The following is a 27,924-nucleotide window of genomic DNA, read 5'->3' on the forward strand; positions in this document are numbered from 1 at the left end:
TTTTTTACATTTATTTATTTATATTTTTTCACTCTGAAAAAAATGCTTGCTCTTTCATTTATCCTGAAGAAAAACCTCAACTTTCGCAACTATTGAAATATGAAATAAGTGAGAGTGTGACTTGAGGAAGTGTGAATTTAGTATTATGTAAGCTCTTATGTTGACTTGCTATTGGGTTGTTATTTATTGTGTTAAACATACTCAAAACAGGCATTGGTGGGAGAAAGTCAGTGTCAAGCCAAGTCTCAATCTTTAATTTCAAGTCATATCTAAAGATGAACAAATCCAAGTCAAGTCTCAAGTTAAGACAAGACAGGTAAAGTCAAGTCTCAGTCAAAGGCTTGAAAGGTTCATGTCCTTACAAGTCATATGCACGGTGAAGTGCCATGAACTCGTAATTTGTGGGTGCTCACTAATCACTGCCACCCACCAGCAGAAAGTATCAAAGTCTAAGTCTTTAATGACATTATCAAGTCAAGTCTAAAGTCATCAAAATTGTGACATGAGTCTGAGATGAAAAAGCCAGTCGTTACCACACAGATGATTGCCTACAGTCATGAGGGATGCCCCCTGCAGGGGCCGGCTGCCTTTTGACGCCCCTGCACAACCTGAAGCTCCATTGTTTCACTGAAGGATCATGATGGCGCCCCCTTCACTGTTCCGTGTGGGAAACATCTCATGTGGGATCTCCTTGTCATGCTAGTAACATTTGAAGCCATCAGGACCATCAAGTCTTCCACCTTTCAATGTCCCATGTGTGGTGCCGGCTGCCGTTTGACGCCCCTGCACAACCTGAAGCTCCATTGTTCCACTGAAGGATCATGATGGCGCCTTCTCCACTGTGCCGTGTGGGAAACATTTCCGGTGGGATCTCCTTGTAATGCCAGTAACGTTTGAAGCTATCAGGACCGTCAAGTCTTCCACCTTTCAATGTCCCATGTTTGGTGCCGGCTGCCATTTGACGCCCCTGCACAACCTGAAGCTCCATTGTTCTACTAAAGGATCATGATGGCGCCCCCTCCACTGTGCCATTTCAGGTGGGATCTCCTTGCCATGCCAGTAACTTTTAAAGCTATCAGGACCGGCAAGTCTTCCACCTTTCAGTGTCCCATGTTTGGTGCCGGCTGTCATTTGACGCCCCTGCACAACCTGAAGCTCCATTGTTCCACTGAAGGATCATGATGGCTCCCCCTCCACTGTACCGTGTGGGAAACATCTCATGTGGGATCTCTTTGTCATGCTAGTAACATTTGAAGCCATCAGGACTGTCAAATCTTCCACCTTTCAATGTCCCATGTTTGGTGCCGGCTGGCGTTTGACGCCCCTGCACAACCTGAAGCTCCATTGTTCTACTGAAGGATCATGATGGCGCCCCCTCCAGTGTGCCATTTCAGGTGGGATGTCCTTGCCATGCCAGTAACGTTTGAAGCTATCAGGACTGTCAAGTCTTCCACCTTTCAATGTCCCGTGTTTGGTGCTCCAAATTCAAACAGCCAATTAAATTTCTTCTTAAAAGCCTTCTCTGGCGGATGGCATCAGATGATTATTGGACCAATGACAATCTTCATTTGGGCCAAGGATGCTCATGTGTCTTGACAAACAGCCAATAGGATCCTCCGGCTTAGTGACATTTTGTGTTCCATGAGCCTCAGGATTTCAGACAAGAGAAAAAGCTTTTTTGCTTTTGCCATCAAGAGATCACGACAGTGTGAATACCTGACACTAAATCACATTCAATCTACATTTTTGCCAAGATTTTGCTAGTTTCATTCGCTTCCTGTATTTTTGTGCCAGAGGTTATTATGGTATGGTTTGCTGATGTAAGATGTTCTGCTTTAGTATCTGTGTAAAAATGGACTTTCAGTTCGGGCAGATGTGACGTCACAGCATTGCACCAATTGTGTCTTTTCCGGCCACTTCTCATGAACCCTCACATTCTACAGAAACACTCTGGGAGGAAATGATAGTTCCGCCTTATATCTTGTGAGAGCTTGTGTGTGTTTGAACGACCTACAGTGCCCCACTATTGCCAAGCAGTACACTTTGTTACAACACAGTGCTGGGAATTGTCACTTTGTGCAAAAATGGGAATGAATAGAGAACACATGACTCTGTACACAAAAAGCCTTATCATTGTACATTTTGCTGCATCATTTAACCCCAATGAAACTTTTTCTAGTTAGGGCCACATAGTGAAAAATAAAAGGACTCCACTTTGCCACTTTCATCATTTGTAAAGCAACACATGAAGATTTGCATGAGAAGTTATACAGTATATTATACAGTATTAAAAAAAAACTACATCTCAGCTTTGTCATGCAGGTGAAAAAGCACAACTTCACTTTTGCTATAATTTTCCAACTACAGTAAAGTCTTGTTATATCGATATTCTCGGGAGTCGGAAAAAATACCGATATAACCGGACTATCCATATATCCGATCCTGCGCCGAACTGCATTAAAAGTGGGCGGATCTTTGATATGGCATGTAATTTTCTCCTTGAGTTCATGGATTGCGTATCTAGAATGCTTTTGTACTACAATACATTTTGTACTACAGTAAATAAAAATAAACTTACGCTGTAGTGATTACCGGTTACCGGGACATAATTCACCCCGGAACATAATTCACCCCGGAACTATCGATAGGGAAGGTGTTGCCACCCGGAGGGGTAGGCGCGCGGGACGGGTGTTTTCCGCTGTGTGTGCTGCACTCTGGTGGTGGAAGTGTGAAAAATAAAGTTGACTGGAAGCAGCCGTTCGCCGTGTTCTTTTTTGGTATTGAAATCCTTAAGCAAAGATTGATTTAAGCTGCTTTTGTATCGATATAAGCAGACCAAATTGGCTGGCGGGAGATGAAAAGGGCATCGTAGTAACCGGATTATCATAATAACCGGGTATCGTACTAACGGAACTAATTATATCATAAAAGACTAGAAATTTGCCGGGAAATGAAAATAGTATCATAATAAGTAGTAATTTGTTTTAACCGATATTGATATAACGAGACTTTACTGTATTTACACTTTCTTAATTTTAAATCTTCCTTTCCTTTCCTGAAGTTTATTCTTGTAAAATTGTGACTTTTCTTGACAAAACAAAGTGTCCAACAAAGTAACCAAAAACATACGACACAAAAGCGAAGTACATAGCAGTAAAACTGCCAGGCGAAGACACACAAAAATTAGAACACAAAACGCTGTTAGGAAAAAGCCAAGCAGGTAAAAAATACAAAATACTAAAAAATATTTGTCTTTGAATTTTCCCACTGTTTTGACTTTCTTCTTTCTTTAGATTTTTCAACTTCATACTATTAAAATGACTTTTTAAAATAATATTACAGCGTTATTCTCATACTTTTTTGTTAATATTTTTACTATTTTTACTTTATTCTTGTAAAATTACTGCTGCTGATATTTATAACACAACATGACATTTTTTTTCTTGTTGATTATATTAAAACATATTTTTAGATATTTTTATAGTTATACTAAACAATTATATACAGTTATACTAGAACAATTCTCAATGCATATAAATGATGGATGAAATGGATAAACATTTTTTTAAAAAGTGTACTTTGGGGGGAATTTTGCCCATCATCCACAGACCTTATGTGAAATATGAATACATTTATTTTATCTGTGCATTGTCGATATATAAAAGCAGACAGCTAAGAATGCACACACATATTCCTCCTATGGAGCTCATTTATATGTATTTTGAATGTTTTTTTTTTACATATACAGCTATAAAAACATGTTTTGTGTTAACCTTTGTGTGGCTTCTGTTTTGGTTAGAGTCGGGCCTTCTGGAGCGAATTCATGATGCTCAACGAGGTGCTATTGAATTAGTTTTTTTTTTCTGAAGCTGCTGTGCCTCCCTTCTGGAGCCATCCGGTGGCCCCCCCAGGGGACGTGTACATCACGCTTTAATAGCTGCTTTAAACTTTAAGCTACCGAATGAATCGCTGCGGGACTACTTTTAACCTCCAGCCACACATTTCCCATCAGCCATCATTCCTTATCCTCATCCAAACTCGCAAGTCACACAGGAAATGATGCCGTCATGTTCTCAGAATATTATATGTAGAAATAAAATATTATGTAATAATAGATCATATGAATAAATATATCACTTTTGCCCTATAATACCGACTTGCACACTTTATCAGCATTTATCAGCATTCTAACGACCTAAAAACCACAACAACAATTCTGCTTTCAAAGTTGCATGTCTTTGTCGGCTGTTAGGGGCAAGAGAGGGGCGTTTCTTGGATGAGGGTCCCAGGACCAGCTCAGAGTGTCGGCCTGTCAATGGGCAACCGGCGCACACAAAGAAGCGACTTCTCGGGGGACAATTGTGACAGGAAGTGAGCGAGGAAGGGGTCTTTCTCTTAACAGGAAACCTGGCAAACACATTGAGTCTGAGACAGTAGCGCCAGAAGGTTCATTGTAAGATAACACACACACAAACAAGTCCTTCAAGGACAGGAGTGGTATTTTGTCTGAAGAACGAAAGCAACACGAGTGCACTTTCATTTGGGTTTCCTACGTTTGGCCAACTTCCTGCGGATAAGAAAGCAGAATTGGATATGTAACTTCTTCCTTCTTCTGAAATAATGTGTTTTCCCCCATCACTGCCTGATATGCTTATCCTCTCGTGCTCCACAGTGTCACACAGCTGAGAGAGCCGCGAGAAGAAGGTAAGAACATGATTTCATTCATGTCATCTTCTGGGGAAAAGACTATTCAATAGATATCCGCTTTTCATATTTCTTATCCTGAGTTTCTTATATTCTTCTTATATTCTTAGTCTTCTTCACTTAAAGTTCTCAACCAAATAGTTCAACTGTCCAGTCAACTCCTTGGTGAATCTTGGGTGCTTCCATCTCTGTGTACAGTCATGGTTAAAAGTTGTTGTTGGTTTTCACAAAGATAGCTGCTTCGGTGTCTTTCGATCTTTATGTTATTATGTATTACGAAAAATTTAAATAAATATTTTTTTTTTATTTTTTTTAAACATTTTTAAAACATTTTAAAAACAATTTTAAAAATTAAAAATTTTTTTTTTTTTTAATTAACTATATTAGGAAAGCAGGAAGTGAACAAATGTAAGAGTTAGTGATTGTAAAAGTACCAGATGGAGGGGTAGGATTTAATAAGCTTTGCTTCTTCCTACTCCTTTTGGACATGTGGAACTGGGAACTGATTATGGGATGCACTCAATTGTAATCTGATGCATGTTCAAATGAAATAAAACCATTACCATTACCATTACCATTACCATTACCATTACCATTACCATTACCATTACCATTACCATTACCATTACCATTACCATTACCATTACCATTACCATTACCATTACCATTACCATTACCATTACCATTACCATTACCATGTTGTTCCCCAAGCCACCCTGTTATGACATGTGTCTTTGGAGGCATTGTCCACCACTAAACTGATCTTGGATGGTTGGGAGAAGTTGCTTTGGCACATTCTTTATTCATGGCTGTGTTCGTAGGCAAAATAGTGATTGACCTGAGAAGCAACCCCACACATGAATGATCTCAGGACTGATGGTAGCAATCACCTTTTTTTCTGGATGCAGAAAAGGTCTTCAGAAGTCCAATACGTGTTTTCCTTTTCCTTGATGCCCTTCTCTGCATCAACCAAACATCCAGAAGTCTTTGCCCCTACACTCACACCTGCCTGCTACCATTACAGCGTAAGAGCTGGACTGGCGGTGCCCCCCCGATCCAGTGTGCAGTCAGCTCTGCTGAGCATAGTGGAGCTCTACTCATCCATGAACCATCCATGAGGGCATTTAAAATGCTAATGTTTTATTAATTACTGCTCATTACACTTACGCCTCATTCGGACTCACTTACCTGTTAGTGTGTCAGAACATGTGATGGAAGAACGAGGTGTGATAAATTAAACAAGTAGGGCTCACTGCGAGATAAAATGTGGAAGCTGGAGCCGGGTCCAGATGGAATTATTACACTGGCTAGACTTTGGTAGGCTCTGGCCGAGATAAAATTAAACAATGATTTTATTTTGATGAAGTGATAGCCAATTATAAATGGATATCCCAATAATCAAGTTTATTTGTAGTTCTAGTAATTTTGTTCTATGTTGTTTAATAGTAAGGTGGTCGAGTGGTTAGTGTGCAGACCTCACAGGTAGTAGACCAGGGTTCAATTCCACCCTCGGCCATCTCTGTGTGGAGTTTGCATGTTCTACCCATGGGTTTTCTCCGGGTACTCCGGTTTCCTCCCACATTCCAAAAACATGCTAGGTTAATTGTTGACTCCAAATTGTCCATAGGTATGAATGTGAGTGTGAATGGTTGTTTGTCTATATGTGCCCTGTGATTGGCTGGGATAGGCTCCAGCACCCCCGCGACCCTCATGAGGATAAGCGGTAGAAAATGAATGAATTAATGAATTATACAGATAATGGAATAATAATGGACCTTGCCCAAAGACAGCTGGGATAGGCTCCAGCACCCCGCGACCCTCGTGAGGAAAAGCGGTAAAAATGAATGAATGTTTAATAGTAATAATGTCATATTTGGTGAGGACAAATCGACAGTGAGAAGCAGAAAGTTATTTATATTCATATCGGTTTAGAATTTTCATGCATCCCGGGTCTAATTTAATGTTTCCAATTCCGGATCTTCTTGCTTAGCTATCATCTACAGCGTTGTTCTTGAATGTGGATGAATCATATTGCATCATGCTTGTGCCCCTGTGCCTGTCATTTTCCTTGAGACATGTGATGTATATTTATAAAATGACAGACTAAAACTGGTATGCTGGCATTTAAGCAAAAAAAAACAAAAACACTGGATTGTTTTTTAGCGTCATATCTTCAGTTGCCAGTGCTTCCTGGTTATTCTAAGCAGCAGCCAAAGAACAGATACCGAAACACGTAGGGAATGGAGAAAGAATATTCTCTGTAAATAATGTACTTCATCGTTTCTCCACTATTCAAATATCACACAGAAAGCATCGTATCAATAGACATTTCTAAACAACTTCAGTTGCAAATATGAAAATTGTAAATACATGGTGTTATGTATAACAACCATTGTCGTGTGTTGTGGAATTGTTATTTGGCATTTTGGCTTTGAACTTCGAAGGAAGTGGGACGGGTCACTGCCATGCAATAACTACGACATTTCTAACTGTATTTTATTGTATTTTTCAAATAAAATCATAGCCCATATTTCCGAAATTGAAATTCATGACAAATATATTTTTAAGTTTAGTTTCCCGGGCCTGATACAGCTCTGGGGGCGGGGCCAAACCAGTACAGGAAATGTCACAAGATTAGAATTCAGCCTTAAATTGGCGGCACCGCTGTAAAAACCAGACTGTTTCCACAGCCTTTACAGCGGAATTTAGGGTAGTGTTTTGACCCAATTATTGTCCCATTGACTGCTGTTCTATCATCTTTCTTTCATTCTCATCATGCAATCCTTGTCTCTTTTTTATAGCCCTGAAGATGAACACTTCACTGACTAATGCCTCCACTTGTGTTTGGGATACCAGCCTGACAGAGGCGGTGATGCCCTGGCTCTACAGCATCATCTTTATAGTCTCTCTGGTTCTGAATTCCATAGCTGCATGGATTTTCTTCAACATTCCCAGCACGTCAACGTTTGTGGTGTTTTTAAAGCACGTGGTGAGTTTTTTTGGATTTTTATATCAAACCCTGTTTTGTATGTGAGAATTGTCGTAAAGCGCTAACACGGGATCTTTGAACTGAACAGGTAGTGGCTGACTTGTTGATGACGCTCACCATGCCTGTGAAGATTCTAAGTGATTTCGGTGTGGGTTCGGGTCAACTGAGGGCCATCCACTGCCGTTACTCTGCCGTCATCTTCTACATGACCATGTACATCAGCATCACCTTGCTGGGTCTCATCAGCCTGGACCGCTACCTGAAGATAGTCCGGCCCTTTGGGAAGGGCATCCTGCAACGGGTGCGGGTCGGTCAAGTGATCAGCGTCGTCGTCTGGATCGTTATGTGGATTTCGACCTTCCCCAATATGATTCTTAGCAACAAGCCACCACGCTACTCCAAAGGGCGAGTGAAGTGCGCCTCCATGAAGAGCGACCTGGGCCTGAAATGGCATGAAGGACTGGGCTACTTCTGTCAGGTATCTCATTTAAAATGGCTCGTCAAGTACATATTTCTCCAAGTGAGACCTAGAAGTCATACTTAGTTATTATTACACTTATAATACTATACTGTATGATCTTAATGCAAAACTTCAAATGTGTAAAGGGGACTTATTATGCTCATTTTTCCACCCTTTGTATTGAGTTGTGGTCTTCTATAGAGCAGCTACACACAATAACCCACACAGATTAGATCTTCCAGAATCTGCACCTATTCAAATTTATTTCCTTTGATTTGTGCTTCCTGCCAAAACTGTCTGTTTTAATTCATTCCCAATTTATGCCCACTCTGCTGTGATTAGTCACACGCCAAAGGTGCTGCCTGACTATGAACCACATAAGGAAGTCCGCCCCTCTGTGACATCACAAAGGGGCAGTTTTACCACGCCTTTTGAAACCGAGCCTTTTGTGCCATCCTAAGGTTCTTTTCGGGCTCACTTCCAAATGCGCAAACCTCATTATCTGAAATGTTTAACACAAGAATACAACATTCTAACTACATTTATAGGTCAGAAATGGGGGAAAAGCATAATAGGTAAATAATCTTTAAATAATCTTTTTATAGATTATGTTGTTTGAAAAAACATGTTTTTTGGAATGTTATCACTTTATTTCCAATAATATTATCACTATTTTATTTTCCCAAAAATTACATTACATGATTTCTCATAATACAACTTTAAAAAATGACATTTTTTCTTTAATATATCACATCTATGCCACTAAAAGTACATTTTTTTCCTCATAATATTACATTTATTCTTGCAAAATTGCCACTTTTTTCTGTCAGAATCCAACTTTTTTCTCATGATGTTTTGACTTCATTGTCGTAAAACTACTATTTCAACTTTTATCTTTAACGTTCTTGTCTCATAATTATGACTTTATTCCCATTTATTCTTGTGACATTATAGCATTTTCCACAACCTAATTTTCCCCAAATTTTATTATTTTGGGATGTTATTATTCCTCAGTATTATTATGACTTTATTCATGGACAATTTCAATTTTGTGTTAGATTACAGCTTTTTAAATTATTTTGTAAATTATATTTTAAGATTGAGTGTGAATGGTTGTTTGTCTATATGTGCCCTGTGATTGGCTGGCGACCAGTCCAGGGTGTACCCCGCCTCTCGCCCAAAGACAGCTGGGATAGGCTCCAGCACCCCCGCAACGCTTGTGAAAATGAATGAATGAATATTTTTTTAAGATTGTTTTTATTAGCATATATCAATGATTTATTGATTATGTTCACATTTTCCTCCAGATGGTCTTCTGGGGAACGCTGGCCTTGATGGTGTTCTGCTACACGTTCATCAGCAAGACGGTCTACGACTCCTACAAAGCCTCAAAAAGCAGCTCTGTGGTAGCCAGTCGCAGAACCAACGGCAAAGTCTTCGTGGTGGTGGCCGTGTTCTTCTTCAGCTACGCCCCCTACCACTTTGTACGCGTCCCCTACACCCTGTCCCAGACCCGCACCCTGAGTCAGCCTCCCTGCTGGGAACAGAAGGCGCTGTACTACACCAAACAGATCACACTGTGGATGTCGGCCTGTAACGTGTGTCTGGACCCGCTCATTTACGTCTTCCTGTGTAAAATGTTCAGGAAAAAACTCACAGATACGATCAGCCGCCAGCCTCCCCAGAAGGCGGAATCCGCCGCTGCCACTGCCACGACCACGACCACGCAGCTGTAGGTGCACACCAACTGACGGGCAAACGGTGACACGCTAATACGACGCACCGGGACTCAAAATCAAAATGACTTCATCAACTTTCATCCTCGGAAGGTGATTGAAAAAATGCACTTCTGATACAACTGCCGCTTTTGACAGCATCTATGTATATACTTCACATTCACCCCTCACATTTCAGCAACCATGTTGTTAAAGTATTACAGTAGACTAGTCAGTGTACAGCTTCTATAGACTTACTATGCACTGAAAATGACCATTATTGTCAAAACCAGGGGTGTCCATTTCCATTTAGGGCCACATAGTGGAAAATAAAAGGATGCAACTTTGCCACTTTGATATTTTGTAAAGCAGCACGTGTACAGTAGATGTACATGTACTTTAGATATGCTAAGAAATTACAGTATGTGTACTTCAAGAAGGTGAAAAAGCCATTTTTTTTTCCATTTCATATAATATTTTTTCTCCATGAATTAAAATCTAAAATGACATTATTTATCCTCATAATATTATGAGGTCTGCTGTTTTTTTTTAAAGTTTGTAACTTTGTTCTTGATTTTTTTTTCTAATTATTATGAATTTATTCCTACAACATTTTGACTTATATTTTGACAATATTTTGATAAGTGAAATACAAGCACTGTGCTTTGCTTTATTAAAATAAATAAATTAAATGTATTTCTTAATACTGTTGAATTTGGTATGGAGTTGTTATTGTTGACCTCAAATCTTAAATTTCCTTTTTGTTGACGTGTTGTAATCTTTAATATTTGTCTTTGGCAACAAGTGCTTTAGTTCCTCCATTTAGCCTAATTTAGCCTAGATTTTGCAGTTTTACTCCTATTCCTTAGATGTTAGCCAGACAGTGGAACTCATGTATCGGTGTTGCTCACATGCATCCTCTTTGGCTGCAGAAAATCTACATCTACAGTTAAATTCATCTACATCACCTTGTTCTCTGTACAGCTGCACCGGCATGAGATCTGTGTGTCGGTCAGTGAATACCCTATTTGACTCCTCAACCTTTTGGACAGCCTTCTCAGAATAGCTGCAAAAGGTGTATGACATCATATTGAACAGTATATGTTCCTACTGCTCTGTCACTTTGTGAACAGCTACCACTCATGTTGCGGTTTATGAAGTTTATGACACAAATCAACAGCTGGTGGAACAATGTGTGGTGACATTTCCTTCCTGCTTAAAAATGTAAACGTGCCTGTATAGACCACCATGGTCAGGAGGCTGTACTTCATGAGAAAGCTTTATAGAAGCCATCAAACTGTTTGCTGCTTCCTCACCACAGTGATATTATCCGACACTTGATGGTCTCAAGGTCAGCAACCACAGAATGTACATAACACATTCTTCATGGAAACCACAACAGATGAAAAAAAAAAAAGTGTGCCAGAATTCATGTGCTAGCAGACAAAGATCATCTCTCAAGCAGGGTTCGGATGGTCATGCTCACACTTGACCCAAGGAAGTGTACTAACATACCAGAGTTAGTCAAAGCGTGAATACGCCTATTGGGCTTTTTCCTCCAAGCCCGGCAGCACTTCCTCCCTGAACAATTTTCTGGACATTAATAAACTAGTTCTGGGGATTAATGCTACCTCTCGCCGGATTTACAATCTTGTCTGCATGCAGATTTGATTAATGTAATAATGAATTATGATCTTCCTCCGTCCCATGCTGTATTGGCTGTACTGCACAGGCTGATATTTGGTCAGGAAATTAATGAGCTATTCGCTGCGGTCGAAGCGGCGACTGCAGCCAGAAGAAAGGCCATTTGTCACCCTCCGATTAAATCGTCTGACAGCTGCAGTGGTGAATTATGAGAAATTGTAAATGACATTCATGGAAAGGAAATCAACTCCGCAAGATAGTGTTGCCTAGCGCCGAGTGGACCGGCACACGCTTGTGGGTCAGGAAGGAGTCAGAGAGGTAAGCAGGTAAAGGGTCTGACTCGGACTATATCAATAATCAATCATTCATTCATTCATTTACTATTGCTTACCCTCATGAGGGTCGCGGGGGTGCTGGAGCCTATCCCAGCTGTCTTCGGGCGAGAGTCGGGGTACACCCTGGACTGGTGGCCAGCCAATCATAGGGCACATATAGACAAACAACCATTCACACTCACATTCATACCTATGGACAATTTGGAGTCACCAATTAACTTAGCATGTTTTTAGAATGTAGGAGGAAGCCGGAGTTCCTGGACAGAATCCACGCATGCACAGGAGAACATGCAAACTCCACACAGAAATGGCCGAGGGTGGAATTGAACTCAGGTCTCCTAGCTGTGAGGATAATCAATTAACCAATCATTTTTAAAGAGAGTTCACTCTGTGCATCTGTCTTAACAAACGTCCTGGGCGTGTTGGTTCTATAGCGGAATGACCGGAGTGAGTGAACCTTATTCTCTGTCATTCAGTCTCTTTTGGCTTCAGTATGTCCAATTTCAGATTTAAAAAAAAATTAGTTTTTATTGTGAGCATAAAGCAACCAGGAAGTGACATGCATGTGCATAAGAACAATTTTACACATATTTTCTTGTTCTTACATAGGTAAAGATTGCTGCGGTGTGTGCTCTCCTGATCGTGTTTGTGGCAATCTGAAGTATTTTGTCCAACGGGGGTCAATATGTGTCACGTGGTTCTGTCTGCGTGTGTGTTTACAGCGCCACACGTGGCTGTTTTTGTGTATTACATCATTTTCACCCAGTGATCAGTTCCTGTCTGGGTGCAATTTTTTTTCAATGCGCCCCCCCCAAGAAAAAAAAAAAATCACACAAACGTCGTGGGGATTTTTTTGTTAAGTTCTTATATTGTTTAATTATTTTATTCATTATTCATTTATTCTTTTGACATTCCAAAAAAAATTAAGTTTATGCTTTTTACATGATGTAGTCACATTATTATGCTATATATTGTAATCACATTCATGAAAAAAATGGTTCAATGATATCGTTGATTGGTAATAATTTCTAAAAAAAAATAAATATGTAATAATATGTTATTGTGACAGGCTTGCTGGTGGAGCAAAGCGTGTCATTGCCTCAGTGAGCCATCTTTCCTGCCTAAAAAAAAAAAACACCAGTGCAATAGCGTTTCTTTAAAACAATCAAACAGATACCTTTCATTTTGGCATGAATACAGTATTAAGAAAATTCTGTCAATAAAAACTCAGAGGTCGTGATCAGTTTGGCCACTAGAGGGCAATATGTATGTTATAAAAAGTGTCTGCTCTTGGTGGAACAATACAGTCACCGTATGTCATGTTGATTGTTGTCTTGGTTTAATATATTAACTCATTATTTTGATCATAATTTCCAGTTTCAAAGATTATTTAATTTCATAACACTATGTGAAAAACCGCACACTATATACCACACAGTTCTAATTCATTTTGTTTATTCTTATAGAAACATTCATTCATTGCACTTTCTCTCACTGAATGATATCACACTTTGAACCACTGTACACCCAATTTAATTTATTCTTGTCTTTATTTAATTAACAGGTGATAATATATTAACTAATGATTTTAATTAGTTGTACTTTCAGACATTTTCTCATTTAAAATCACCGCTGTACTAACTTGTCATTCGTGTTGTATTTATTAGAATCTGAGGATGATTAAATATTGACTGAACATATTTTAAGGATATTTCAGTGTTTCTTTCATTTATTTTTAATATAGTCCTCTAAACCCGTGGGGTAAATTACTGCTCTAAATAGATTGATCTACCTTATTAATCATCTGAGGCACATTATCTTTTTAATTAAATATGCAGTCCTTCATTAAATGCGGTACACTCATTTATACCGTGGGAGGAATTATGTATTTTTTAATGAGTAAATCGAATACGTTCAGCTTTGGGATGTGTACAAATAAACTAATCATAGTCTTAAGGCTGTTTTTGGTTTCATAGTACTGTGTCTTTATATGCAAAATGTAAAATTTACAATTTTTATTTAAATGTAAATACATCCCCAAAAGAAATGCTATGGACACATCTTGTGACGTTATGTAGGTGAAAGGGGAAAATGTGTCACCGATTTGTTTTTCCGGATTCACGTGGCGTTCTTCCGCATCACGTGACAAACCAATGCCTGGTCACGTGAACGCTCACCAGTCTCTTCTTCGCTTCCGTCAACTTTCCCGCGGCTGTTCCCAAACATGGCGGACTGCGAGGAGGAACGAAACCTGCTGGGAGCGGAGGAGGACGAGGACTCCCAGCCGGTCCGACCAGCGAGCAACCGGGCTGGGAGACCGCTTCCTGCAATCTGCGACCCGGCACACCTCTCACACAGGATCGTAGTCCTAGTTTTTATGTGTTTCCTGGGATTTGGTAAGCTGTGGCATCCCAAGTGGATTTAAAAACTTGTTGTTTTGTATTGATATTTGAATCTTCAGCTTCACCTTTAAGTGGTTGATGTCACATTATTTGACAATTGTGTACTCATAGAGTTTTTTTCATCCAGGAAGCTACTTCTGTTATGACAATCCTGCTGCTCTTCAGACTCAAGTCCTACAGGTAAATTACATATTGACTATAAATCAGCATTTCACATTTAAAACACTATTTTCAGTTTAACAACACTCCAATTAATTCTTATTACTTGTATTACTGCAGTGTGTATGTATGGGTATGTGTCAATAAATGTCAAGGGGCTGCCTAGAGGGCACTAACTTTTGAAAGTGTTGCACGCATGTAAGCTGCACCCCAATAACACACACACACACACACACACACACACACATTGCCTTGCCAAGCCCTGGTGGTGACATTTTCAGACAATTGCAAACATTGTGCCAGCGCTTAACAAAGATGCGTTCAGGGACATCTGGTCATTACAGAAATTGTTGTGGCAAAAATCCTGCGACCCAATGAAAATAGCTCCAGGGTGGCGACCCACAGTTGACAATCACTGCCCTGCAGCAAGCCTGACAATCATTAACAATATCCACAATTAGGAACACAACATGATTACACTATACTTGAAAAAGTGTCAGAAGAAGCTATATTTATTTAATCCTACCACTTCTCCGTAGCTCAGCAATTCCAAATGATCTATTCACTTCCTGTGTTCACAATTTGTCTGAAACAGAAAGTAAAAGAAGCTAATATTATGTATGTAATAAATAAAAGCAGGAGTAAAATCTGACAGAAAGCTATAAGAAATGAATGCATAAATATCCGCTGTATAATACGTATTATATTGCTAAATAATGGATGAATGAATGCAGCAATAAAACATAACCAAATACAACACAATATAACATCATACCTGCCAACATGCATATATTTTTTGCTCATGGCACAAACTAGTGGACCCTTTTCCTGCCTGTTTGGAGTTGAGAGATGAGGAAAAGACACACATGCATATGACAAAATGTTGAGTTCATATTTTGATTGACTTTTTCTTCTTAGTCCATTCAATAATTTGACTCCATATACAGTGAAGAAAATAAGTATTTGAACACCCTGCTATTTTGCTATTTCTCCCACTTAGAAATCATGGAGGGGTTTGAAATTTTCATCGTAGGTGCATGTCCACTGTGAGAGAGATAAACTAAAAAGAAAAATCCAGAAATCACAATGCATGATTTTTTAACAATTTATTTGTGTGATACAGCTGCTAATAAGTATTTGAACACCTGAGAAAATGAATGTTAATATTTGGTACAGTAGCCTTTGTTTGCTATTACAGAGGTCAAACGTTTCCTGTAGTTTTTCACCAGGTTTGCACACACTGCAGGAGGGATCTTGGCCCACTCCTCCACACAGATCTTCTCTAGATCAGTCAGGTTTCTGGGCTGTCGCTGAGAAACACGGAGTTTGAGCTCCCTCCAAAGATTTTCGATTGGGTTCAGGTCTGGAGACTGGCTGGGCCATGCTAGAACCTTGATATGCTTCTTACGGAGCCACTCCTTGGTTTTCCTGGCTGTGTGCTTCGGGTCGTTGTCGTGTTGGAAGACCCAGCCACGACCCATCTTCAATGCTCTGACAGAGGGAAGGAGGTTGTTCCCCAAAATCTCACAATACACGGCCCCAGTCATCCTCTCTTTAATGCAGTGCACTCGTCCTGTCCCATGTGCAGAAAAACACCCCCAAAGCATGATGCTACCACCCCCATGCTTCACAGTAGGGATGGTGTTCTTCGGATTGTACTCTTCATTCTTCTTCCTCCAAACACGCTTATTGGAATTATGACCAAAAAGTTCTATTTTGGTCTCATCTGACCATAAAACTTTCTCCCATGACTCCTCTGTATCATCCAAATGGTCATATGCAAACTTAAGACGGGCCTTGACATGTGCTGGTTTAAGCAGGGGAACCTTTCGTGCCATGCATGATTTCACATCATGACGTCTTAGTGTATTACCTACAGTAACCTTGGAAACGGTGGTCCCAGCTCTTTTCAGGTCATTGACCAAGTCCTGTCGTGTAGTTCTGGGCTGATTCCTCACCTTTCTTAGAATCATTGAGACCCCACGAGGTGATATCTTGCATGGGGCTCCACTCCGATTGAGATTGACCGTCATGTTTAGCTTCTTCCATTTTCTAATGATAGCTCCAACAGTGGACCTTTTTTCACCAAGCTGCTTGGTAATTGCTCCGTAGCCCTTTCCAGCCTTGTGGAGGTGTACAATTTTGTCTCTGGTGTCTTTGGACAGCTCTTTGGTCTTCGCCATGTTACAAGTTAAAGTCTTACTGATTGTATGGGGTGGACAGGTGTCTTTATGCAGCTAACGACCTCAAACAGGTGCATCTGATTCAGGATGATACATGGAGTGCAGGTGGACTTCTAATGGGCAGACTAACAGGTCTTTCAGGGTCAGAATTCTAGATGATACACAGGTGTTCAAATACTTATTTGCAGCTGTATCACACAAATAAATTGTTAAAAAATCATGCATTGTGATTTCTGGATTTTTCTTTTTAGTTTATCTCTCTCACAGTGGACATGCACCTACGATGAAAATTTCAGACCCCTCCATGATTTCTAAGTGGGAGAAATAGCAAAATAGCAGGGTGTTCAAATACTTATTTTCTTCACTGTATATTGATATGCTAAAAGTATTTGGTATGTCAACATACAGATTTTTAAAAATGAAACATTGGCAGTACTTGTATTTTACTTCTTGTGTCTAATAATACATAAATAATAAATAAACAAGTATGTGTGTCTTTTTTAAGGATTTGAGCCTGAACACAGCTCAGTTCATGCAGCTGTATGCCTGGTACTCTTGGCCCAATGTCATTCTCTGCTTCTTTGGTGGCTTCCTGATTGACAGAGTCTTTGGCATCAGGTACTGCCAACCACATCGCTATCATGTCACCTGTCAAATGATTTTCTACTTACATGCTGTGATCTCATTGCAGACTGGGAACCATACTTTTTTCCCTTTTTGTTTGTGTTGGACAGGTAGGTTTTATTATATTCATCCTCATAGTGTAGCGACGATTCAATTTTAACTTGGAAAAAACAATCCAAACAGGTAATCTTTGCTGTTGGGGCTATGGTGAATCAGTTTTGGTTGATGGAAATTGGACGTTTTATATTTGGGTAAGAAAATGATTGTTAGTCTTTGACACATTAACACTAAATGAATGTTATGTGTGAATGCCCCCCCCCCACCCCCCCACAATGTTCTTATGCTGCTTTCACTTTGGGGTAGAATTGGAGGGGAGTCCCTGGCTGTGGCCCAGAACACATATGCAGTCAACTGGTTTAAAGGGAAGGAGCTCAATCTGGTGTTTGGCCTTCAGCTGAGCATGGCTCGCCTGGTAAGAACATCACGGACGACACAAACAAGTCAATACTGTAATCCCTCGTTCATCACAGTTAATTGCTTTCAGACCCAACATATGGGATGCTCTGGTAGTTAGACTATAAAAAATGGTCATGGATTTATTACATTTGAACATGCATCAGATTACAATTGAGTGCATCCCATAATCAGTTCCCAGTTCCACATGTCCAAAAGGAGTAGGAAGAAGCAAAGCTTATTAAATCCTACCCCTACATCTGGTACTTTTACAATCACTAACTGTTACATTTGTTCACTTCCTGCTTTTCTAATATAGTTTTTTTTTTTTTAATATTTAAATTTTTTGTCCCGTACTGAAGTACGAGGTGATATGACCATACAATGACATACAAAAAACATGTATACAATGTTCTAAATAGGCTTTTAAACATTAATAGAACCCTCCAGACATAAAATTGAAATGTATCTTCTTTAGTAACTGAATGTCTCGTGACACCCTCACAATTAACAATACATGTTCATAAATATGTACAATTTGCTGAGAATTTAATGAATTTTTTTAACTTAATCATGGGCCGCAGATTTATTAATATATTTTGGATGTGTGTCGTGGTGAGGGATGACTGCAAAGCATGTGAATATACACTTCTAAGTCTGACCATCTATCTACTCTGGTCTGAAGGGCAGCACAGTCAACATGAACATCATGGGCTGGGTTTACAACAGAGTGGCTCTCCTCGTCGGCCCTGTGGGTTACACCACACTCGGCGTCTCGCTCATGATAGGTGAAGTACCAACCTAATGTGACAACATTCAAGCTATCCGAGAGTTACTCCCATCTTTCTAACAATCTCATATGACAGTGAGCAGAAGTGGCAAGAAGAACTGAAATTGCTGATTTGCGTGAATCACACCAGTCAGAGGAAATACTCTCAGCTGAACTGAGCTAAATGTTCAAGAATAATCTTTGTTTTTACAATGGGGTTACCATTTAAATAGTACAGGCTTTTTACCAGTGTGTCACTTCAGGAATGCTTCACTACATTCACCCCCCCCCCCCCCCCCCCGCCATATTTATACATCCCAGTTTAATCCTATTTTCATTCTTCAGCTGCTGTAACCTGCATATTCTCACTAATCTGTGCTCTGGTGTTGGCATTCCTGGACAAAAGAGCGGAGAAAATTCTCCAAAAGGAGCAAGGCAAAACAGGTAAAGTACTCTATGTCCAAAAGTGTTGTTTGGACCCTCAGAGACATTTCTTGCCTTCTTGACAGTCCCTAATGTGCTTTAGCTATAGTATTGTGCTGTCTTGTACAATATTTACTTACGGTAATTGCATGCATGTTTTTAATTGCTTTACACTTTTTATCTTGAATGTCAGGTGAGGTAATTAAACTGACCGATGTGAAAGACTTCCCTTTCCCCCTGTGGATCATCTTCATCATTTGTGTGAGCTACTATGTGGCCATCTTCCCTTTTATTGGACTGGGGCAGTGAGTATTACACAAGGCGGAGGAGTCACTTCATACATCTTATCCTACTATAGTCAACAAAGTATGTGTTTTTTCATTTAGTATAATGCCAGACTAGAACACTTTATCTTATGGTTTTTGTCACCAATGGGCACCAGACACGTGAGGCGACATCGCCTTTTGTGGGTGGCGCCCATTATTTGTTGATAGTTAGTCTTGTATAATCACTATATCTTCCAACTTCCTGTCTTTCCACATAGTATGTAATGCTGATAATAATAAGTCACATTTCCATTAGGTTATTACTGCAATATAGTACATGTACACATGTGTGACACGCCTCCTGTGGGTGGCACCAGAAGGCTTGAGGAAAGTAATGTATTGCGTTCATCCTTCACAGCATCACTCCTATTATGGTTTTTCAAAAATATTTTAATAAAAACATAAATTTATGAAAATAATACTTTTGCCTAAATGAAGCATTTTCAAGCATACCAGTACAGTATAAGGCATTCTGAAGACACATTCAAATAGTTCTACACTGGTCACTAGGGGCTCTAATTTTGTAGCACAGGGTAATTTGGTCCCGCGCACCACTGTGCGCACTAATTAGCATTTTTAATGATTGAAAATGCTTTTTTAGGCTAAGAATAAGCACAATTTGCTTACATATTATATCCACAACAGTGATCATTTAATAATTCATTCATTTTGTAAAAGCGATTGCATGAGAGAGTGATGTAGTGACCGACGACTGTGTAGTTTTTCAAGATCATGACTGTTGTTGCCAGTCTTTGTGTGGTAGTGTGATACATGCCAGGAGTAAAATGAACACAATGCCCACGTACGTATGCAGTAGGCTCAGTGGCACAGCCCCACATTACTATTAAGCCACAAAGGTGGTTGGAGGCGGGAGGGGTCAGAAAAGAAAGGTGGTTGAAAAAACTTGCCATTGAAAGAAATCAACCCTGAAGAGTCACTTAGAAACTGGCACAGCTTTTCCATCAGACACTGTACGTTACACAGCGTGACGGATGCAAGGCTGGCACTTCACATCATTTTGATCTTCCAATCACCATCTCGTCTTATCTCCAGGATGCTCTTTATCCAGAAGTTTAACTTTTCCCCCACTGAAGCCAGAGCTGTCAACAGGTAATTGTTAATAAGCCCCACAGTGAATATTTTATTTGAACTTATTATTTATAATTGTTTGTCTGCGTGCAAACTGCATTTCAGAGGAACCAAAGCTGCATTTTTACACTTTGAACTTTGTTTTCAAGCTTTTTCTTGATGAGTGATAATTGGTTCATCACTGAGGACATTTGCTAAACTGGGGGAATCGTTCCACACTTCCTCCACCTCCATCTCCCCTGCAGTTGAATGCATTCCTGTTTCTTTGATTTGCTGTTGTTGTTGCGCCTTTCTCTTAAATGACTTTTTCAAGTGAAAACTGTGGCCTTTTGTCTTCTTCAGCATTGTTTACATCATCTCGGCACCCGCCTCTCCCATTCTGGGCTTCATGGTGGACAAGACGGGGAAAAACGTGCTTTGGGTGATATGTGCCGTGTGCACCACACTCGCCTCTCACATGATGCTGGCCTTCACCTTCTGGAACCCGTGGATCGCCATGGTAACCGAGGAACTTGTCTTTTAAATGCTAATGCAAACAATAATTCACATTGTCAGCAAAATTGTAATGAACTGAAAATTGGATCCCGGTTACACGGTGAAATGAAATGCAATGCAATGCAATGCAATGCAGCTCATCAATGCAATTTACACAGTTTCATTGGCAACAGAATTAAAAAGTGTGCTGCAGATTAGTTTTCTGCACAAATGCACCAATGACCATCTGCATTGGTACATGTCACCACTTTAAATGTTTTGTTTTCTTAAACGAAATGAAATTGTGTCCAATAATCCTCTGTTTATCACAGTCAATTGGTTCTGGGCCTGCTTGTGATATATGTGAATTTTATAAATGGAATATTATATTTCATTATTATGGCATATACGACCTGTTTACGACCTTCCAAATAGGGTTATTAACATTATTAGAGTCCTCTCGACATGAAATGACACCTGAACAAAAACAGATATTTTGTGTAAAAAATTTGCAATTTGCAGCAGTTGTAATCAGAATGGAACAATCTTGATCACATGACATTTTGGGATGATTGACGCTGAGATTGACAGTTGATTCAAAACGTTGAATAGTCAGCTATTGTAAGACATCTCTATTATTGTTGTGCCTGTGATAATGTAGTCCTGCCTGCCTCACCGAACAGTTACTGACACCTAGTGACCAATATAGCATACTGCATTCACAGTTTGTGTGCATCTTAATGCCTTAGATTTGTACTACCGGTGTACTGTATATCGGTTAACCATTTTTAAGAATGCTTAATTTGGTCATAAAAGAAAACGTGATAGACAAGGGACGACTGTATAACAATGTCAAAGTTAATTTTTGTGTTTTCCAGTCGTTGCTGGGTGTGTCGTACTCCCTACTGGCATGTGCCCTATGGCCCATGGTTGCCTTTGTGGTGCCCGAGCATCAGCTGGGAACGGCTTATGGCTTGTACGTACTTTATTCCCTTTGCAGTTAACTGTTGCTGGCTTTTCACTGCCTTTTAATAATAATCATTGTAATATCAACCTTCCTCCCCAGCATGCAGTCCATCCAAAACCTTGGACTTGCACTCATCGCAATGGCGGCAGGAGCCATCCTAGACAACAAAGGATATCTGGTCCTCCAGGTCTTTTTCTGCATCTGCATATGCAGTCAGTGTTTTTTTCCCCTCCCTTTCTTGAACTGGAAACCCTTTTTTGATTGACAGTCAGAGGTTTTTTTGTTTTGTTTTGTCTTCCAGTTGCATTGATGGCCGTGGTGATGCTTTACTTTGTGGATTATCTAAGAGGTAGAATACACTTTTATCTTCCTGTTCTGTGATCATGAAGCGCACCCTTCCACTGCCAGTCTTCACTGTGTAATCGCTTCCATCTTCCCCTCTCTTATTCCGCTGCAGGAGGGGATTTGAACCGGTCAGCTGCCGCCAGAGCCAAACTCCAGAAAGAAGCCACTTCAGATGCAGAGTGAGTACCGCCACTCTTCACACTCCGTTGCCGCTTTTCCACCCACTCGCAGGCATCTTAGAAACATAATGAACAACCCACTCATCTAATCAAGTGGTACACGCATATTTTGTGACACTTCCAAGAACCGATTTACCCTCACCCGAACCAGCTGTTGAATATTTCATCTCATGTCTACACTCGCTGGTCACTTCATTAGGTATACCTGCCTGGCCTAATACATTCAAATGTAAGAACTCGCATGTAATAAGACTCAGTATTGACAATAAATAGGTACATTTGTAATATCCATCTCATAAAGGTAGCTAATATTATTAGAAACACATCTCTTATAATGCAATGCAGTTCTACACCACTCCAAATGTATATACAGTAAAGTCTGGTTATATCGATATCGGTTAAAACGAATTACTACTTATTACGATACTATTTTCATTTTCCCGGCAAATTTCTAGTCTTTTATGATATAATTAGCTCCGTTAGTACGATACACGGTTATTATGATAATCCGGTTACTAGGATGCCCTTTTCATCTCCCGCCAGCCAATTTGGTCTGCTTATATCGATACAAAAGCAGCTTAAATCAATCTTTGCTTAAGGATTTCAATACCAAAAAAGAACACGGCGAACGGCTGCTTCCAGTCAACTTTATTTTTCACACTTCCACCACCAGAGTGCAGCACACACAGCGGAAAACACCCGTCCCTCCGGGTGGCAACACCTTCCCTATCGATAGTTCCGGGGTGAATTATGTCCCGGTAACCGGTAATCACTACAGCGTAAGTTTATTTTTATTTACTGTAGTACAAAATGTATTGTAGTACAAAAGCATGCTAGATACGCAATCCATGAACTCAAGGAGAAAATTACATGCCATATCAAAGATCCGCCCACTTTTAATGCAGTTCGGCGCAGGATCGGATATATGGATAGTCCGGTTATATCGGTATTTTTTCCGACTCCCGACAATATCGATATAACGAGACTTTACTGTACTTACTATATTTTCTATTCTATATTTTCTATATATTTTTTAAGTCACTCCAGAGTATATGTAGTACCAGTCAAAAATGCAATGAAGAGGAAAATAACATATATAATAAGTCTCATTTTTTTTGGGGGGGGGGGATAATGTTTCAGAGAAAAAGAGAAAGACAAGTTACAGTAATAACAATAAAATGGAGAACAACAGGCTAAAGTAACATGAATAAGTGGTATGTTTACTGCTACTGTGTAACATATTTACAGTATTCAGATAACAGCACGTTTTTCAAGCACCTATTTGAGAAATAGTCCACTAGCTTTTAGCCCACGATTAGCTTTTTATGTTTTCTGCCTTGCAGCTTTTCGCTGAGGATAATCTAACCTGAAAAAAGATGAAACATGTTCTGTGTTAAAATGGAGCAGATGTTGGTTATCACCACAAAACTGGAAAGTGTAGGTCATTTTATTGATCAAATAGAAGTCCATCAGCTGTGACGCGATCATTGCCAAAATAATTGTGTGTCTGGCAAACTGTGTTTAATTACCTTCATGACAATAGTTACGCAGAACAAGGCAGGCATGCTGTACTGTACAACACTGAAGCTTTCAATGTGCGGGCAAACGCAATCACATGCTTCTTGTCATGCAAACATTCCCATGCCATTCTTCCAAATTAACGACATGCTTGTGAAACTTGTCCCACCACAAGGCCGATCTGGTCTGTCCCAAATTGCCATCATTGGCGGGGGCATCATAGCCGTTAAGCGAGCAAAGCAGCAGCATTATAGCATGCTCCGAAGCACAAAATGGCGCCTTTGTTTGTCCAGTTTTCAAAAATCACTGTTTTTAAGGCCAAAAACCTCCTGTATTTGGTGTGGATAGTTGTCTTTATAAGTTGGTGTTTCCATTGTAACTTTTCAGTGCTATAGGAGTAGCAGCTACTGGCACACAAGCCAAGAACGCTGGTGATGTAGAACATCTTCAGTTTTTGTTGGTGACGTACATTTACCTAAACCATTCCAAAAACATTCATATTAGATTGATTGGCGACATCGGCTGGGCGTACCCCGCCTCTCGCCCAAACGTTTGCTAATCACATGCTGGAGGCAGACAATGCTGATCTGTGGTTTGCTGGTTAGTATCACTATGAAAAGTGTTGTCACACATTACCTCACCCCGGGTTTATTTTGGGCTTGGAACGTAAAAACACGACTTTCTGTCCTCGTTCTTTGCATGAGCGTGTTCACAATGGGAGAAATTAGGTCACATGTGTTTATCTTCATCTGTTTTTGTCCCTTGTCGTACTTTATGTTTTCTATGTTTTATCTTGCTGACGAATGCGTCTCCTTGCTTTCATTGCTATTTTCCAGATAATGATGATGATGGTGTTGAGGGATCGCTCACGGTCCTGGGCGCATAGAGCCAGCTGGCCGCACTGCCCACCCCTCAGCTGTCAGTCATGAGCCGTGGGGGCGGGACTGTGCTACTGACTCAGCCCAGCGCTATCATCTGTGGCGCTTCCCCACCACAACTGACTGTCTGAATATAATATCTGGTTGTGTTCCTGTCAAGGAGACATTTGGTTTTACCTCTGATGACGTTATTATCCTGTTTTTATGTATTATGTTTTGCACACATAATTCATGAATGTGATATTTTATGGTGGATAATAGGGCATTTGTAAATGTTAAATGCTCATCATGTAATTTCCTAATTATTTAATGTGCTCCTCACTGGTTTGGGGGATTTTTGAGTACATTTTATACTTTTGAGTATGACAAAAGAGGCACTTTTGTCTACATTTAACCACTATGATATTTTAGATTTTTGAGTATATTTGTCCTTTTGAGGACTGTTTTTGCTCATTGATAAATACTGCTTTTTATGTCAAACCAAGTAATTTTTCTATAAAAGATGGCTGACTTCAACAACTTTTAGTATGGTGATTTTTCCCTATCATGTGATAATCACAATTGAAGTTGTCGGCACAGCTGCTAAACGTGGTAAACTTGTTATGCGCAGGAATAGACGCCGACTCAGTCAGCTGACGGAGGGCGAGTTGGCTAGACTGACCCCCATGTCCGCTTTTGGCTTACGCAACCGCTACCTGTCCAGGCTGGGAACACAGGTATCTCACACACACGTGCACACAAAACATCCAGAAGTTTCTGGTCAACTTCCTGGCGGTAACGTCAGGTAAATACACAGCATTATTTTAGCTGGATATTTGAAGTGCCATTTATTACCAACTCCTATAAAGTTTGGTTCTTTATAGCAGCTAGGAGTCCTCCTGAACCCTTGGGAGTGAGACCAACCATGGCGGCGTGGGCATGCCTGGAGACAGGTCATGGGTGGCATACATTAAAATAGACGGATTCCGCACCAAAGGTGCAGATTCCAGAAGATCTAGAAAGCTTTCTGTGCTGGTTATGGTGTATAGCTGCTCTATAGGAGTCCACAACTCGATACAAAAGGCCGAAAAGTGAGTATAATACGTCCCCTTTAAGTGCTCCTTTCATTTTTTTGAGTAGTATAATTTGTCAAGTACTGGAAACTGTAGAAGTCTACAAGTGGAAAAAAAATACAATCTAAGTATATTACATCTTAAAAACCCTAATACTCACACAATAAGCAGAAATGAGGTCAAATACCTCAATCACCGGGACACTGGAAAATTTCAGGTGCAAGGATTGGGGGAAGAAAAACAAAACAAAAAAAATTATTAATGTAAATAACGAAATGTGACGTAAAATCATATACATTTAGGAAATGTTGGCCATTAAAAAAAATTTTGTTACATACCCATAACATTTGCATGTTTATGTTTATTGTCGCTAGTGGCTACCCGTCCCACCCTGTTTAATGGTCCTTGAACACACCTTTGTGCATGTGCTCACTTTCCCTCCTTTATCTTTCACCTCATACTTAGTCCCAGATGCTGATACTATATGGGAATACAGATTTGATTACGTTATTGAGTGCTAATGGGCATCACGGTTATCAACCTTACTTTTAATAATGTCTCACACAATGTGACACAAACACATTTGGAAGTAATGAATGAAGCCTCTCCTCTGGTACACAGGGTCTTCATAGCGGACTACAGGGATTGATTTGAATGCCCCACTGATGTATTTGTTTATTTATCATCACCTCCACGGCTACAAATGAGATCTTATCCTCCATTTCCCTCTCTGCCCTCAGCTGCCAGGCCACTGCTCCAGCCATCTGTCATCGCTCGCCCACAGGAGCGTTCTGAAGTGATGCCCTTCATCTGGCTGTCTGCACACCTCTGGCACTTCAGCTATGTGACTCCAGACAAGTATGCACTGACAACAAGAAAAAAAAAAAAAAAAAAGAAAGAGGAGATGGCTGCCTCCAAAGTTTCCTTATTGAACTTGAAGATGTCACGTTTTACCTCCAAAGCACTTTCAGCCTTCACGTGGTAAGTCAGCTGTTTGGGTCACATGAGAGCACATCATGTTGTCTTTGTTGCACTTTATGCACTATGCAACACAACTACACTATGACATAAATGGGACTTTGCACAAACGACTCCTTCAAATGTCAGCGTTGGTGTTTTTTTTTTTTTTTTAATTCACAACCTTGTTATGTGTCCAACTGCTTGTGGCTAGTCAGCACATTTAGCTTTTACAATCCCTCCAGGTTTTTATAGGTAGCCTTGCGCCAAATAGAATCAATCAAAGCTGTTGCGTTTTAACTAATGTGTATAGACTAATAAAAGACTGTATAAACAGTTTGGACACTTATTCCTTCACTTATCAGAAACGGAGGTACAGATCAGTTTGCACCCCCAAGGCCCAGTAAAATCTGCAATAATGAACCGAAAACCCATACATTCATTCTAGCAGCTGTGGGAGGTCAGGGTCAGCACAGCCTTGTTTGCTGGCCGTACACACAGTAGTATCGGTAGCACTGTCCTCCATGACATTGTATTCCGAACAGTAGTGTCTCTCTTAGCTCCTCCCCCTCCAGTATGTGTGTGTGTATGCTAGATTTTGTCCAATCAGATTTCAGCTTCTATATGTTGCCATTTCAGTGTAATCTGCCCAGGGCCTTCAGAATCAGGAATGCTGGCCGGTATCACTTAAAACTCTTACGAGAAATAGTGTTGCTTTCAGATTGGCCCAACAGGACCAGTTAGCAGGCGTACATTGGCATCAACATTTTACTTAACGTAATGTTACCAGTAGAATGCATCGATCATCCCATGAACACGATGCCGGTCCGGTACAAAGGAGACAGACACAGAGTTGTTCATTGTTCTGTGTGTGTTATATGAATGAGTGAGTGTGTTTACAGTACGTCAGCAGGGAAAGGGTTTGTTCACCACTTTCAATGGAAGTCTTCCAGACCAGTGCTTATGAGTAGGATGTATTTTGTTTAGTTTATTAATGTTTTTGTCATGTTATTGGATAAATATTGATTATGAATGACTTAATTTATTCTCTTCTTTTGATTCTGAACTACTTCAGATGATGTGTAAAAGTTTATAGAATCTATTTAATGATAACGGGTTAACTGCTGCTAATGCTATTCATCCCCAATTCTATTATGTGTTTTTGGATGTTATTGATGGAACTGACCACCGGCCACTGCGTTATAGGTTTCATTATTGGACTCTAAGGTGCCTTCTGACTCTGGGTATATTGCAATGAAAAATGCATCTCATCTTTGTA

At 40.0% G+C, this 27,924-nt stretch overlaps 2 protein-coding genes across 4 annotated transcripts; both read left to right on the forward strand.

Annotated features, from left to right (window-relative positions):
- Positions 1-4,424: 4,424 nt before the first annotated feature.
- Positions 4,425-10,751, forward strand: p2ry13 (purinergic receptor P2Y13). Of its 2 annotated transcripts, XM_058079952.2 has the most exons (5): positions 4,425-4,595; positions 4,673-4,704; positions 7,506-7,693; positions 7,782-8,171; positions 9,461-10,751. In XM_058079952.2, the coding sequence occupies exons 3-5, from the start codon at positions 7,514-7,516 to the stop codon at positions 9,887-9,889; spliced, it is 999 nt and encodes a 332-aa protein (XP_057935935.2). In that variant the 5' UTR covers positions 4,425-4,595; positions 4,673-4,704; positions 7,506-7,513; the 3' UTR covers positions 9,890-10,751. The 2 variants fall into 2 exon arrangements, with proteins under 2 accessions (XP_057935935.2, XP_057935936.2); XM_058079953.2 differs by having other exon boundaries at positions 4,425-4,704.
- A 3,270-nt stretch (positions 10,752-14,021) lies between these two features.
- Positions 14,022-27,882, forward strand: mfsd1 (major facilitator superfamily domain containing 1). 2 transcript variants are annotated; one of them, XM_058079873.2, is made up of 17 exons: positions 14,022-14,243; positions 14,377-14,429; positions 17,097-17,209; positions 17,283-17,325; positions 17,399-17,466; positions 17,579-17,687; positions 18,354-18,456; positions 18,783-18,881; positions 19,054-19,165; positions 20,240-20,296; positions 20,618-20,774; positions 21,628-21,725; positions 21,816-21,928; positions 22,018-22,065; positions 22,174-22,240; positions 25,247-25,352; positions 26,429-27,882. In XM_058079873.2, the coding sequence occupies exons 1-17, from the start codon at positions 14,072-14,074 to the stop codon at positions 26,486-26,488; spliced, it is 1,578 nt and encodes a 525-aa protein (XP_057935856.2). In that variant the 5' UTR covers positions 14,022-14,071; the 3' UTR covers positions 26,489-27,882. The 2 variants fall into 2 exon arrangements, 1 of the variants encoding a protein (XP_057935856.2); XR_013627933.1 differs by having other exon boundaries at positions 14,023-14,243; positions 24,595-25,352; positions 26,429-26,469.
- Positions 27,883-27,924: the final 42 nt, after the last annotated feature.

Source organism: Doryrhamphus excisus, linkage group LG8, assembly GCF_037039965.1.
Source record: "Doryrhamphus excisus strain RoL-2023G ecotype Guam linkage group LG8, RoL_Dexc_Guam_v1.1, whole genome shotgun sequence".
Lineage (NCBI taxonomy): Eukaryota > Metazoa > Chordata > Actinopteri > Syngnathiformes > Syngnathidae > Doryrhamphus > Doryrhamphus excisus.

Excerpts from the sequence above, each read along its gene's own strand:
- p2ry13 (XM_058079953.2), top strand. The coding sequence starts at position 7,514 with ATGAACACTTCACTGACTAATGCCTCCACTTGTGTTTGGGATACCAGC. Across the intron at positions 7,694-7,781 it reads TGGTGTTTTTAAAGCACGTG|GTAGTGGCTGACTTGTTGAT; the intron begins GTGAGTTTTTTT and ends TGAACTGAACAG. Across the intron at positions 8,172-9,460 it reads GACTGGGCTACTTCTGTCAG|ATGGTCTTCTGGGGAACGCT; the intron begins GTATCTCATTTA and ends ATTTTCCTCCAG.
- mfsd1 (XM_058079873.2), top strand. The coding sequence starts at position 14,072 with ATGGCGGACTGCGAGGAGGAACGAAACCTGCTGGGAGCGGAGGAGGAC. Across the intron at positions 17,326-17,398 it reads TTTTTGTTTGTGTTGGACAG|GTAATCTTTGCTGTTGGGGC; the intron begins GTAGGTTTTATT and ends CAATCCAAACAG. Across the intron at positions 21,929-22,017 it reads TTTCTGCATCTGCATATGCA|TTGCATTGATGGCCGTGGTG; the intron begins GTCAGTGTTTTT and ends TTTGTCTTCCAG.